Consider the following 14,835-nt stretch of genomic DNA (forward strand, 5'->3'; position numbering starts at 1 on the left):
GCCACTTGGCATGTGGTCATTTGTTGCAGCTACAATAGGGAACATAACATTTTCGGAAAGACAAAGCTGGATGGACAGAGACTAGGACTAGATCCACGGTTGGGGGGGCAGTCAGGGATGAGGGGGCCTGACCACAGAGGGATGATGGGAACTGCTCTAATGGTGGTGATGGTTACACCAATCTACACATGTGCTAAAATTCATAAAACTCTGCACCCCGCCCCAATCAACTTTACTGTGTGATTTTCAAATACATGCTTAATGCCCATTAACTATGATTATAACAAAACATCCTGTTGGCCAGAGAGCCTCTGGGCTGCCCAGGGATGTGCAGGGAAGTGACGCTTGCCTAGGTTACAGGCCTGCCTTGGATTTGCTCTGTGATCTGAGGCCGCTTACAAGCCCTCTCTGGTCTCACTTAAAGAATAAGCAGTGGCAGAGGCTATAGGGACGTCTTTTCTAGGGACGTATGTCCAAGGAGAGCTCTCCAACCCTGGGAGCTTTAGGCCTTTTTGCCTGAGATGGGGCAAATTGATTCATTCAGCCCACAAATATTTACTGAGCTCCTACTATGTGCCAGGCGCTGGGAGATAGAAGAGCGAAACTAAGTGATCAAAAACCCTATTGCAGTTTGTGTTTCAAAGGACAAAACTGAACCCCAAACGTTTTCATGTGTGTGCGAGTGTGTTCTTTAAAGATGTGTTTTTAACTAATCTCTACACTCGACATGGAGCTCGAACTCACAAGTCTGGGATCAAGAGTCGTCGCACCACCACCGACTGAGCCACACAGGCACCCCTGAATCCCAAACATTTTAAACGTGGTATGTCGGATGGTGATGGGGAAAAACAGAGCAGGGTTGGAGGGGGGGTGGATAGGGAGCATCTGGGGGAGGGTGTGGGTTTTAAGGGAGGGTCCTCTGAAGAGGTGACCTGAAGGAGGCTAGGGAAGGAGAATGGGGGGGGGCGTGCGTGTGCAAAGGAGGTGACAGGATCAGCTGCAGGGATTCTGGGGTCTGCAGGGGGCTGGAATGCCCCCTCCCTGTGAGCGGCCCTATCCTTCTGGAATGTGATGAGGCTGCAGGATGTCTCTTAGCAGCCCAACTGGGCCGTCCTGCTGACTCACGCCGGTGCCTGTGGTCAACCTGCTCCCTCTGGGGAACAGTGCCAAGAGTCCCTGGGCCTGTGCTGGGTTCAGCGTGCCTCATTCCCAGGACACACTGTGCAGCGTCCGGTCCAGCCACCCCATGCCTCCGTCTGGGTGGTTCTCGGTGCCGGGAGGACCTCTCCTCACCTCCTGAAATTCCGCTTACAGCCCATCTGGGCCAGCATCCCCATCTCTGGGCCGCTCCATCTCCAGGGGGAATGACTCATGCCTTGGCCAGAGTACAGACAAACAGGCTCTTTTCACTTGCCGGCTCTTGGCAGGAGAGCAATTAGAGTAACCTCTTTGGGAGATCACTTGGCAACATTTTAATTATGGAGACCACCTCCGCTAAAGCGGGAGACACCCCCTGTGTCTGCATTGTTACTCATCTCTGCATCCTGTTCGCTTCTTTTGCAGCCCTTTTAATACTTGGTAACGAATTTCTTTGGTTATTCACTTTTTTAAAAAAAGATTTTATTTATTTATTTGACAGAGAGGGAGAGAGAGCACAAACGGGGAGCGGGGAGCGGCAGGCAGAGGGAGAGGGAGAAGCAGGCTCCCAGATGGGCAGGGAGCCCCACTCGGGACTTGAGCCCAGGACCCTGAGATCGTGACCTGAACTGAAGGCAGACATTTAACCGAGTGAGCCACGCAGGTGCCCCTGGCCATTGACATCTTATAATCAGTCAGCCCCACTAGTTGGGGAGTGAGGAGGGAGCAGAAATTGTCCCCCTGTGTCCCACCTCCAAGAATCAGTGCCTGGCTCCTCCATCCTATCTGTTGGAGGTACAAATAATGGGATCCCTAGAAATGTATGGAATAGACAGGTGGCCTTGAGGACGTGCCCAATTCAATATATACCGGGATGTTTACTACAGGATCATTTACAAGACTTGAAACAACACGGGACTGGATAAATACACCAGGGCCTCATAAATATTGGAATCCCACCATTCATAAGGAGGTGTTTATTTATTGAGAGGGATGGGGGTCACAGGTGTATTTCTCAAACCCAGTGCACTTCAGATTTGTGCACTATACTGTGTCTATATATCCTCTATTAAAAGGTAATCCCAGGGGCACCTGGGTGGCTCAGCTGGTTAGGCGCCTGCCTTGGGCTCAGGTCATAGTCTCAGGGTCCCAGGGTCGAGCCCTGTGTTGGGCTCCCTGCTCAGCTCTCCCTCTGCCTTCTGCCCTCTGCCCCCTACTTGTGCTCTTGGTTGCTCACTGTCTTAAACAAAATCTTACCCCCCCCCACCCCACACACACACAAAAGAAAAAAGAAAGAAAGAAAAGAAAATCCCATAAACGGGAATGTTTATGATGCAATGTTCTGGTGTCTGCAGCTTACTTTGAAAACATATCACAAATAAGGATGGATGCAGACATACATGCTAAGGCATATATAATAAAATTTTAGTGGTGGTAGGCACAGGGATGTTCGTGGATAATTCTTCCAAGGTTTTTTTTTATATGTTTTGACATTTTCACGCTGAAAGACTGGAGGGATAAGGAGGTGGCATTTATTTGTCAAGATGTCCCAGATATTACAAAAGGTTAAAAGGCATAAAGTAGAACCTTGATTCTGTTTTCAAAAGAGAGAACTGAGATGAGATACACCCATGAAGACAAATTTCTGGCAGGTAACCCTTAAAAGTGGTTAACTCCAGGGATGGGTCTGGGGTAGTTGGGAGACTAGAAATCTGCATTTCATGACCCCCTACGTCTTGAATTCTGAATTTTAAAAAAGATTTTAATTTATTTATTCATGAGAGACACAGACAGAGAGAGGCAGAGAGAGGGGGAAGCAGACTTCCTGCAGGGAGCCTGATGTGGGACTCGATCCCAGGACCCTGGGATTAAGACCTGAGCCTAAGGCAGGTGATCAATCACTGAGCCCCCCCAGGCACCCCTTGAATTCTGAATTGCAAGCACAGCGGCAGTGACTGCTCCATGCTCACCCCCTGCTCTCAGCAGGTGGGACCAGAGATGTCTGGGGGGGCGATGTGGGAGCTACCCGTGGAAGAGCCCGGGCCCTCAAACACGTGGCCACATGACTCAAAATACTTAATGGCTGGGATATGAGCCCTCAATGAATTTCTACTGCTTTCAGCACCTCGAGTGGGAGGATGTTTAAGTCTCCCAGACTTCCTTAGTAGGGCGCATGCGTATTTTTTCTTTCTCTTTAGAAAATCTAATTAGGAAAATAACAAATTCTTGGATCATATCTCTGTATCTTTGATCATCTGGGTTTATTAATAAGTTAATGGTCTCTCCCAACAATGCCATGCCAGCCCTAGGGGATCCCAGTACTACCAGTTTGGTGAGTAAGCTAACTGCCTATAGAAGCACATGCAAGCGTTCACAGTGAGAGTGCTCTGATTCCTCTTCTCCTCCCCCCTCCACCCCCTCCTCCTTTTCCCCTTCTCCCTCCTCCTCCACCACCTCCCCCTCCTCCCCTTCATCCTCCTCCCTCTTCTCCTCCCCCTCCTCCTCTCCCTCTTCCCCTCTTCCTTCTAAAAAATATCGATTTCATACCTTGCACCTTACTCTGCACCTTGCTTATTTTTTAGGTCAATCCACAGCCGTCTCATTCTGTTTAAAAATAGCTGCAAGATATCCCACTTGCATCCTTTTAAAATTATTTTCCTTTTGAAGAGCTGTATTCATCTTAAGTGAGTTTTGACAAGCGCATCTCCTCCTGCAATCCGAACTCCTGTCAAGATACAGAAGAGCCCAGCGCCCCCAGAAAGTTTCCTGGTGCCTCCTCGTTATCTGTCCCCGCCCTTGCCGGGGAGGTGACCTCTGTCCCGAATGCCCCCCAGAAATGGAGTTGTCTGGTCTTAGGTGTTCTATTTTTTTTAAATATTTTATTTATTTATTCATGAGAGACACAGAGAGAGAGGCAGAGACACAGGCAGAGGGAGAAGCAGCCCCATGCAGGACTTGATCCTGGGTCCCCGAAGGCAGGCACTAAACTACTGAGCCACCCAGGGATCCCCCTGGTCTTGGTTGTTCTAGAACTCTCATCTTATAGAATGCACCCTTGCATCTGGCTTCTTTTGCTCAGCATAACATTCTTGACATTCACAGGTGTTCGTGTGTATATTAGAGTTTTTTTCCTTTGTGCTGCTGAGTCGAATTCCACTGTGTGAATAAATCACAGTGTGCGTATCCACTCCCCTGTTCATGGCTCTTTCCAGATCAGGCTAGGTTGCCTAAAGCCGCTGCAATCACCCAGGTGTTTGTGTCAACCTACATTCTCATTTCCTTGGGCAAATAACCAGAGGTTGGAATTGCTCGGTCACAGGGTAAGTCATATTGTTTGGACTATAGTAACTGTGCAGTTTAAGTTCTGAGGGGGTAAATCCCCTCCCTCCTTTCTTCCCCTGTCCCCACCCTCACTGGTAATTCCTGCGCATTTCCAATCCACACAAACTTTGAAAAAACTTTGAAAAAACATTTGAGCTACATTACTTCAATGTATTACTTTCATAATAATCATAGTCCTGGAGGAAAGCTTAGTTAAAGAAATTAATCACTCTCTTCAAATTCTGAGTTCTTTCTTTGTACTGAGGCCCCAGGCTTTGACTGTCAAAGGCCAGCAGATTCCTTGCGCCCCCTTGGGCCCCCACTCCTCTGAGGCCCCCATGCCAGCACGGCCAGTGCTGTTCCGTTCCCGTTCCCACCACCCGGTTCTCCTTGTTCCCTGCTTGTTCCCTGCATACGCTATGCTCCACCACACCTCAGATCTCTGCCTGTGCCTTTAGCCTGAGGCTCTTTGTGACTTCTCTCTCTCTCTCTCTCTCTCTTTTTTAAGATTTTATTTATTTACTTGACACAGAGAGCGGGAGCGAGCAGGGAAGCAAGGGAAGCAGCATGCAGAGGGGGGCAGCAGGCTCCCGACTGAGCAGGGAGCCCTACCTGGGGCTCGATCCCAGGACCCTAAAATCATGACCTGAGCTGAAGGCAGATGCTTAACCCACTGAGCCACCCAGGTGCCCTTCCTGACTTTCCTTTCTCTCTAATGCTTCCTCTCTCTCTCTCCCTTCCAACGTGCATTTATTAAGCTCCTACTCTGTACCTCCCCTGGCCCTTGGGTCACTCGCAGCCTAGAGCCATGCCAGCCAACAGAACTCTCCAAAATGATGGAAGAGTCCATTTTGCACCGCCCCCGATGACAGCTGCTGGCCCCGTGTGGCCAGTGAGCCCTCGAAACGTAGCCGTAGCAACAGGAGGCAATTTTAATTGAATTTGTTTATTATTGGTTTCAGCTGTAACCTGACACTCAATTCCAGCCACTGGAACACTTTGTAGGCAGGTTTGGAACAACTCAAGCCTGGGAATTGACTTTTTGAGCTGTGAGGCCATGAGATCTAGATGCAGATCAAGCCTTCCTGATGGAAGGTGGTGTCTCATTGAAGAAAAAACCCACTCGGTGACAGCGGCTTCACGTACCAAGAATGGAAAATGTTTCATTGATAATTTTTCTATCGGTTACAAGTGGAAATGGGAACATTTCACAAATAGCAGGTTAAATAAAATCTTTGATTAAAATGATTTTTTGCCTGTGTCTTTTGCTGTCTCTCTCTTTTTTTAATGTGGCCGTTAGAAAATGTTTACCGAAGGGGCTCACAGTGTGCGTCTGGGGGACAGCGTTGGTCTGGAGGATGGACAGACCACAGACTCACTGGTCCCATGTGAGTGACAAGCTCCTTGTGAAGGTGATGGCTGCAGAGGGACAGCCCCGTACTGCAGTTTGAGGCCCTGTCTGATCCCTTTCTCTAAGGGTTTTTTAAAGATTTTTATTTATTTGAGAAAGAGAGAGAGAGAGAGAGCGCGCACAAGCAGGGGGAGCGGCAAAGGAAGAAGGAGAAGCAGGCTCCCACTGAGCAGGGAGCCCCATACAGGACTCAATCCCAGGACCCGGGGCTCATGACCTGAGCTGAAGGCAGACACTTAACAAACTGAGCCACCCAGGCACCCCTGTCTATGGGGTTTAGAGCGAGCCCCTTGGAGCACATCTCAGATGTGCGGTCCTCTCCAGGCCTCAGTGTGTCCATCTGGAACAGGAACCCTAACCTGGGCAGCCTCCCAGGGCTGTTTTGAGGATCCAAGGAGCTAATCCACACAAAGCCCTGGAGGAGCCTGGTGCATGCCGAATGCTCAGGAAGGTTCTAATTATCACCATTCTTCACCCCGTCCCCACCCTTCCTGGCACCTGAGTTCCTGGCTCAGGAGGGGTCACGGGATTTGGAGAAGGAAGCAGGAGAGACCTCACAAACCCTGACTCAGCAGAGAGCGCCAGGTCTGGCCCGTCCCCAGGCATCACCTACTGCACCCATTTCACAGACGCGTGGCTCCTGGCGCTTCTGTCTGCCCCCCCCTCCTGTCCCAGCCAGTGAGCGATGTGGGCAAGATGGGCAAGATCTTAGCCCAGGGTTGCCTGCTTGCGACCTTCGACCTTTGTGACTCAGGCATTCTTGCCACAGTGGCAAAGTCTGGGGGAGGGGGAGACTGGTCCCAACATCTGGCTTCTGATCCAGGCCTCCCCAGCAGCCCCAGCGGCTCCCTCCTTGCCCTGGCATTCGATGCTACTAGAGGGTCCACCAGGTGCCACTCTCCCTCCCAGAGCCTCTCTCCAGCCAACTGCACTGCTCAGTTCTTTCCAAGTGGTTCCTGGATGTTCCCACTCCGCAGGCCCTTTGTAGGACCCCCAGGCACACGTCCCACCTCCCCACTCCTAAGACCCCCGAAAGACCATGTGACCTGCCCCTTGCCCCTTGGCTCTGCAAACCTGGGTCACTGGGGATGGGGTGGCTGTAAGCATCTCCCAAGGCACTTTATTTACTAGCAGGCAGCCCAGAGTTCCTCCCCTCTCTCCCGGCCCAAATTCCACCCAGGCGAGGAGGTCCAATGTCTTATTATTTGTTTATTGCTTAGAACCTTTTTATTAGCGCCCCCCTTCTCTTTGGGCAAAGCAGCAGCTCTGTGACTGGCAGGGCTCTAGCCAATAAAACCTTTGAGTGGCTCAGCCCTCCCCAAGGAAGGAGGGGGCCCGTGTTGTAAAAGCAGGGCTGGAGAGAGACCTCAGCCATAAACAGGCAGAGATGAGACCGGGCCTTGCAGGAGGTTCTCCAAGATTAGAGGGAGGCAGGGAGGGGTGGCAACCGCAGGTCCAAATGCCTGCTTGGCTTCCTCTGGCCTCAACTCTCTCTCTCTGTCTCTGTCTCTCTGTCTCTGTCTCTCAGGGGCCGGTGGTGGTGCAACCCAGCATGCAGACCCTCCAGGAAATGTGGCAAAGCCCAGACTACCTACAAAGCCTCCCAGCCGGGCTGGAGCTACCTCCCCTCCCTCCCCTCGCGCACCCCCAGCCAGGGCCCCCTAGTCAGGCAGTCTTCGTTCAAATCCTGGCTGCCCCCCACTTGCTCAGTGGTGCGACCTCGGGCAAGTCCCTCAAATTCTCTGGGCCTCAACCATCTCAGCTGCAAACAGGGTGACAATAGCTAATCATTTGTGCCGGTAAATCTCAGACAGTTGCTACGAGGCAACCCACAAGCACACAAGAAAGGAGCACGGGGGGGGGGGGGGGGGGGCGGGGGTATCAATGTTGCCTGGGCCTGCCTCCCCACGGCCTCCACCGCCACGGGGGGCTCTGAACACGACTGTCCCTGTCCCGCCTGCCTCCTACTCTTCACGTTTCCCTTTTCAAATTTTGTTTCTGCCCTTACCCTCCCCCGTTTGTACAGAGGATACATGCACGGCTACGGGGGAACATGCACAAAATTCATAGAGCATGATGCATCACGAGCCCCGCAAACGAGGAACGAGAACATTCGGAGCCGTGTCTTACGGGCGTCTCTGGGTTCCTCCTCCCTGCAACCGCTAACTCAGTGCAATCCTTGCCAGTCTCTTGGTTTGCTCAAGAGAGTTTTGTCCCGTTGCCTGTATCCTCAAAGCAATACACGAGCTTTTCTTGTTCGCTGCGGGGGGAAGGGGGAGTGTAAAAAGTGGAACGAGGCTGCAGAAGATATCCTGCGAATTCTTTGGCTGGACATTAAGAGTCACGCATGTGGCTGTGCCTAATACTGGTCCCTGTGAGAATTTCCCACTGGCCCCTGGTCCCTTCCGCTCCCCTCTCCCTGCCTGCCCTGCCCCTGCTCACCTGCCTTCCAGCCCTGACTCATCCTGCAAGCCCTGGCTCCCGGCTTGCCTAATCTCCATTCATTCCTTGACATCATTCTCAGAGACTCCCCAGGGCCCCGAGGTGGCCCCGAGGTGGCCTGACTCTGTCCCTGTCGGTGAATAGTCCCCCGTTTGGTGTGTGGGATGAGTCTGAAGCTGGAAGTGTGCTCAGGGACCCACCAAGAATCTGGCATTGTGCGAGAGGGAGTTTGCCCCAAGAGGGGGAGAGATCATCCCAGGCAGAGGAATGTTCGCAGGCACAGGCCCCAAGGTGTGAGATCCAGGCTGCAGTGGGTGTGGAGGCAACCAGGTGGGGCCCTGGCATTGAGGAAGGTGGGGACTGTGGGAAGACAAGTGCTCCCACAGATGCAGCAGGGTGAGCAGCGGGACCTCAGCCCCACTCCCCTGTTTTAAACCAGAGCAGCTCTGTCTTGAACTCTATTATGGGTTTCTCCCCCAGAGTAAGATTAGTCTGGAACAAAGAAATCTCTGTCTCAAAAGGTTCTAGAAACAAACCATCACCATGGGTGCTAGTGAGCCACAGAAGGAACCTGAGCCAGAGGTAGATTTGGATATTAGAAAAGACTTCTCTGGGAATCCTCACGGAGGAAATGACTATGCAAAGGCACTGGGGCAGAGAGCAGTGAGGTGTGACCCGGGAATGGAAGTCCCAGGATACATGGAATACAGGCAGGAGGCCAGACCATCAGGCCACCACCACTTGGGACTGGAGGGAGGGGAGGGACAGCTCTGGGAAGGACTAGAAGCAGGGAGGCTGGGGTGAGGCAGAGAGAGGAGGCCTAGGGGGACAGGCAGGGTGAGGGCATGGTATGGAGAGTCCCAGGAGGGGAGGGGGAAAGGGGCAGTGCCTGGGGGTGACCCGGGGACCCATGATGGGGCCATCCCCGAGATGGCAACCCAAGAGGATGGAAGATTCGGGGGAGCCACTGAGCTCCCACTCCAGATGGGCATGGTGTGCCTGTCTGAGCTGCCTTGGGGCGGGGGGACAGGCAGGGTGCTGAGGCCCCTTGGGAGGGGCATCCTTCTGGGTCCAGGGCTTCCAGAAGCTCCTGGAGAAGAAAGGTTGAGGTCCGAAGGGCACCACCCAGGGGGCTACAGACATTCAGGCCTAGGGCTGCTTACAGGGGAGGGCTATTCACCCCCACATTCCAGATGGAGAGACTGAGGCTCAAGAGGGCACGTGCCTGCATCAAGGTCATGCACCGAGCAAGGGCTGGCGACCTGCTGGCCCCTGGGTGTGGGGGAGCAGAGAGGAGGGGGGCTCCCAGCTGCCTGGGTCCGGGGGGAGTGGATGAGGCCTTCCCAGAGGTGGAAGCCCAGCAAGGAGCCCATTTATCTCTGGAGGGAGAAATTGCAGGTCCCAGGGGCCAGAAGACCAGGAGAGAGGAATGCTGGGTGGAGGGTGCTAGGACCGTCCTGAAGCAGAGCTGGCACAGCCTGGTGACCCCCTCAGCCCCAGAGCCCCAGCGCCCCCGGGAGGCTGGTCTCCATCACACAGCAATCAGAATTCAACCGCCATGCACCCTGGCTCCTGGGCGAGGGACGGACCCACACACTACAGCCTGGGGGGGTGGGCCGGTGGGGAGATGGGCTCCTGGGTGAGGGACGGACCCACACACTACAGCCTGGGGGGGGGGCCGGTGGGGAGACCCTCCTGGCAGAGCATAAGCCCCTGGGGGTCGGAGATCATCTAAGCAGCTCGCTGTGTGACCCGGGGCAGGCCACCTGCCCTCTCTGGGCCTCCACTTGCTCATCTGAAAAGGCAGCCACGGGGAGGGGGGCTCGCCAAGGCTGTCGAGGACGGGGAGGCCACAGACTCCGGGGGCAGACAGATCGGGCTGGGATCTGCTTTGGGCTGCGTGATCACGCTCAGGGCACTTTCCCTCTCGGCCTCAGTTTCCTCATCGGGAAAGCGGGTACAATAAAGGTGTCTGACTCATCCCCAGGAACAAAGGGGTCACGCTCAGGAGGTGGGGAGTGCTGTGCCCTGACCTCTCCTGTGAGGGCTGATGAAGCCAGGGCCCGTCCTCCTGTCCTCCAAGCCCCCGGGGGACTCAGCCTCTGCTCGGGGCCCCAGCTGCACCCCAGCCCTGCCCACCCCTGCTCCCCCATCTTCCCGTGAACACAGCAGGCATCACATTCCGAGCCCTTGAGAGGGAAAGCATCCCCATCTGGGGGTGCTCTGGGGCGTCCAGCAAGAAAAGGGGCCCCCAGGCCCTTATGTTTCCCGAGCAGTTACTGTGAGCCCAACTCCTGCCCTCATCCAGCCCTTTATCAGGAAGATGACTTTGGAAGACAGAGAAACCAAGACCCTGCGACAGTCGGGGACACCTCAGGCATCCCAGCAAGTCACTCAGCACAGCCTTGTGCCCCACTCCCTTCCAGGAGAGACCTGCACCCAGAGCATGAGCCAGCCAGGTCCTGGTCTGGGTCAAGTTTGAGGCAGCAGGAGGCTGGAGGCCACCAATGCAGAGGCTCATGGCTCTTCCTGCAGGCCACCTCCTCCGGGGACAGGGAGGAGGAGGAGGAGGACGAGGAGGAGGAGGAGGAGGAGGAGGAGGAGGAGGAGGAGTGGGGATCTCCTGGCTGGTGCCCAGGCCCGGGCCTCACCTGATTTCTGAGATGTTGTTTTCGTGCGTGTCCCACAGGGCCGGGATCCGGGGCTCGGCGGGCCCGTCCATGGCAGGCCGGTGAGGGCAGGGAGGGGAGGACGCGCAGGAGCAGGAGGCACGGGGCCAGCTATGTGCGGCAGCGGCGTCTGCCACCGGAGGAGCCCGCCAGGTGCCTACCTCCGCGCCCAAGGGGAGGGGCAGCTCCCAGCCGGTTCTCCCAGCTGCTACCCACGCCTCCAACAGCGGGAGAGGCTGGGAGGGAGCCACCCTTCTCCGAGGGTGGGAAGGGGAGGAGGGCTGATGGGCACATCTCAGGAATCTCCCCAGTGGCCGTGGGCCAGAGTCCAGGGGGCAACTCCAGCTCCGTACTGGAACCTTCCAGGCTAGTGGTTCTGGCCATACCCACCTGGAGTCTCAGTTTGCCAATGTGACAAAGCTAATCTCATCTCAGAGAGTTCATTCACTCACGCGCTCATCTATTCATTCAAGAAGTATTTATTGAGTGCCTCGGGTCTGCCAGGCGCTGCTCGAAAGGCTGGGATCCTGTTAGAACCACCTGCTGTGTTCGCGGGAGGATGGGGGAGCAGGGGTGGGCAGGGCTGGGGTGCAGCTGGGACCCCGAGCAGAGGCTGAGTCCCCCGGGGGCTTGGAGGACAGGAGGACGGGCCCTGGCTTCATCAGCCCTCACAGGAGAGAGAGGTCAGGGCACAGCACTCCCCACCTCCTGAGCGTGACCCCTTTTTCCTGGGGATGAGTCAGACACCTTTATTGTACCCGCTTTCCCGATGAGGAAACTGAGGCCAAGAGGGAAAGTGCCCTGAGCGTGATCACGCAGCCCAAAGCAGATCCCAGCCCGATCTGTCTGCCCCCGGAGTCTGTGGCCTCCCCGTCCTCGACAGCCTTGGCGAGCCCCCCTCCCCGTGGCTGCCTTTTCAGATGAGCAAGTGGAGGCCCAGAGAGGGCAGGTGGCCTGCCCCGGGTCACACAGCGAGCTGCTTAGATGATCTCCGACCCCCAGGGGCTTATGCTCTGCCAGGAGGGTCTCCCCACCGGCCCCCCCCACCCAGGCTGTAGTGTGTGGGTCCGTCCCTTACCCAGGAGCCCATCTCCCCACCGGCCCACCCCCCCAGGCTGTAGTGTGTGGGTCCGTCCCTCGCCCAGGAGCCAGGGTGCATGGCGGTTGAATTCTGATTGCTGTGTGATGGAGACCAGCCTCCCGGGGGCGCTGGGGCTCTGGGGCTGAGGGGGTCACCAGGCTGTGCCAGCTCTGCTTCAGGACGGTCCTAGCACCCTCCACCCAGCATTCCTCTCTCCTGGTCTTCTGGCCCCTGGGACCTGCAATTTCTCCCTCCAGAGATAAATGGGCCCCTTGCTGGGCTTCCACCTCTGGGAAGGCCTCATCCACTCCCCCCGGACCCAGGCAGCTGGGAACCCCCCTCCTCTCTGCTCCCCCACACCCAGGGGCCAGCAGGTCGCCAGCCCTTGCTCGGTGCATGACCTTGATGCAGGCACGTGCCCTCTTGAGCCTCAGTCTCTCCATCTGGAATGTGGGGGTGAATAGCCCTCCCCTGTAAGCAGCCCTAGGCCTGAATGTCTGTAGCCCCCTGGGTGGTGCCCTTCGGACCTCAACCTTTCTTCTCCAGGAGCTTCTGGAAGCCCTGGACCCAGAAGGATGCCCCTCCTGAGGGGCCTCAGCACCTTGCCCGCCCCCCCCCCCCCCCCGCCCCAAGGCAGCTCAGACAGGCACACCATGCCCAGCTGGAGTGGGAGCTCAGTGGCTCCCCCGAATCTTCCATCCTCTTGGGTTGCCATCTCGGGGATGGCCCCATCATGGGTCCCTGGGTCACCCCCAGGCACTGCCCCTTTCCCCCTCCCCTCCTGGGACTCTCCATCCCATGCCCTCACCCTGCCTGTCCCCCTAGGCCTCCTCTCTCTGCCTCACCCCAGCCTCACCCCAGCCTCCCTGCTTCTAGTCCTTCCCAGAGCTGTCCCTCCCCTCCCTCCAGTCCCAAGTGGTGGTGGCCTGATGGTCTGGCCTCCTGCCTGTATTCCATGTATCCCGGGACTTCCATTCCCTGGCCACACCTCACTCTGCTTGTCCAACCCCCAGTCTTCTTCCCAATTGCTGGTCTCCTGATCCCTCAGACACCTGGAATCTGGCCACGAAGCCCAATTTTCTCACCTGAAACGACTTATCTTTATAGCACAGAAGGAATATGGGCACCCTGTTTTAAAAAAGGGGAGGAGGAGGAAATGTCTGAGCAGGTAAGTCCAGATAGAAAATAAAGATCCCCATAATCCCCCTTCTATCCACGGAGAGAACCACCGATGACAGTTTGGTGGCATCTTCCTAGAAACTTTTTGTCATTTTTCTGGTATGTTCCAGAGAAATTTTTGTTGGATGAATAAATACAAAACTACTGGGGCGCCTGGGTGGCTCCGTGGTTGAGCATCTGCCTTTGCCTCAGGTCGTGATCCCTGGGTCCTGGGATCAAGTCCCGCATCAGGCTTCTCCCTCTGTTTGTGTCTCTGCCCCTCTCTCTGTGTCTCTTATGAATAAATAAATAAAATATTTTTAAAAAATTACTGTCATTTAAAATTTGATTCCCAAGGGGCACCTGGTGGTTCAGTGGATTAAGCGTCTGCCTTCAGCTCAGGCCATGATCCCGGAGTCCTGGGATGAGCCCCACATTGGGCTCCCTGCTCAGTGGGGAGTCGGCTCCCTCTGCCTCTGCCCTTCTCCCCTTGCTTGTGTGCTCTTTCTCTATCTCAAATAAATACATAAAATATTTTAAAAAATAAAATAAAATAAAATTTGATTTCCTGGCCATGTGTTGTTGCACAGTGGGAGGGATAGGGCATGTCAGACTCACATAGCAGATGCACAAAGGGAGCTCAGAGAGGTGGGATGAGCTGTCCAGGGTCACACAGCGTTGCCTACTTTCATTCTGTTGGTGGGCAGGAGACAAACGTCCTGGGCCAATGCACCCCCTGCCCCCCAGTTCATCTACCCAAAGGCCCAGGACTATGCGCTGTGGTTTGCGGAGCCTCCCCCAGCCCCCCCCCTCCAGATGAGTTTGAATCTTACCTTGGCTACTTTCAGACTTAGCCTTGATGTGCCCATCTGTGCAAAGGGGTCCCTCGAAGGGAGTGGGAGAAATCGAGAGGGTGAGCTCTCCCTGTCTGGGGCTGATGGACTCCCCTGATGTTAGGGGGAGAGGGGGCTGAGCTGGGACATCTTTCCTGGCCCTCTGGGCTCGGCTGCTCTGCTTTTAATGACTGTTTGTTTCTGGGTCTGAGGAGGTGACAATCCTGTCCTGCCCCTCCCATGGGAACCTCCCCTGAACCCTGTCACCAGGTCCCCCCACAGCACTGTCAGAGCCAGAGAAGCCCACCTACCTGTGCCACCCTCATGTTCCAGAGGAGAAGGAGAATCTAAGGGGACCAGAACACTCAGATCCTTGAGGGAGACTGGAAAGGAAATTTGGGGAGTTCTCCTTGGGGGGCAAGGACATCTGGGAAAACCCAGGGAGAATTTAGAGGAGAATTCTGATGGGAGAAGGAGGACCTGGAGGCTGTGCCTGAGAGGCCAAGAGACCAGCTAGACAAGGTAGCCCGGAGATATAGAAACGTTTGCACCTCAGGGCCTTTGCACTTGCCATTTCCCTGGCTGGTGTGCTCTTCCCCAGAGAGTTGGATGCTTCAGGGCCTCTCTTCAGCAGAGTTGGCCCTGCTTCTCCTCCCTGACCTCTCCCATCAAGGTCTCTAACCTTATTTTTTTTTTCTTTATTCCATAGCACTCATTCCCTTCTGATATCCTAAATGTGTTACATCCTCAATGTCTTACTTTATCCTAAATGCTGACTGTCCG

The 14,835-nt window shown here is 55.1% G+C and overlaps 1 protein-coding gene across 1 annotated transcript in view; it reads right to left on the reverse strand.

The window, feature by feature from the left end:
• SULT2B1 (sulfotransferase family 2B member 1) overlaps positions 1-11,156 on the reverse strand; it is a 34,441-nt gene extending 23,285 nt beyond the window's left edge. Inside the window, exon 1 of the mRNA XM_038528363.1 lies at positions 10,963-11,156. Coding sequence (XP_038384291.1) covers positions 10,963-11,033 — 71 coding nt within the window. The 5' untranslated portion in view covers positions 11,034-11,156. The remainder of the gene's footprint in view (positions 1-10,962) is intronic.
• Between the last annotated feature and the right edge of the window lie 3,679 nt (positions 11,157-14,835).

The sequence above is a fragment of the Canis lupus genome, chromosome 1 (genome assembly GCF_011100685.1).
Source record: "Canis lupus familiaris isolate Mischka breed German Shepherd chromosome 1, alternate assembly UU_Cfam_GSD_1.0, whole genome shotgun sequence".
In the NCBI taxonomy this organism is placed as follows: domain Eukaryota; kingdom Metazoa; phylum Chordata; class Mammalia; order Carnivora; family Canidae; genus Canis; species Canis lupus.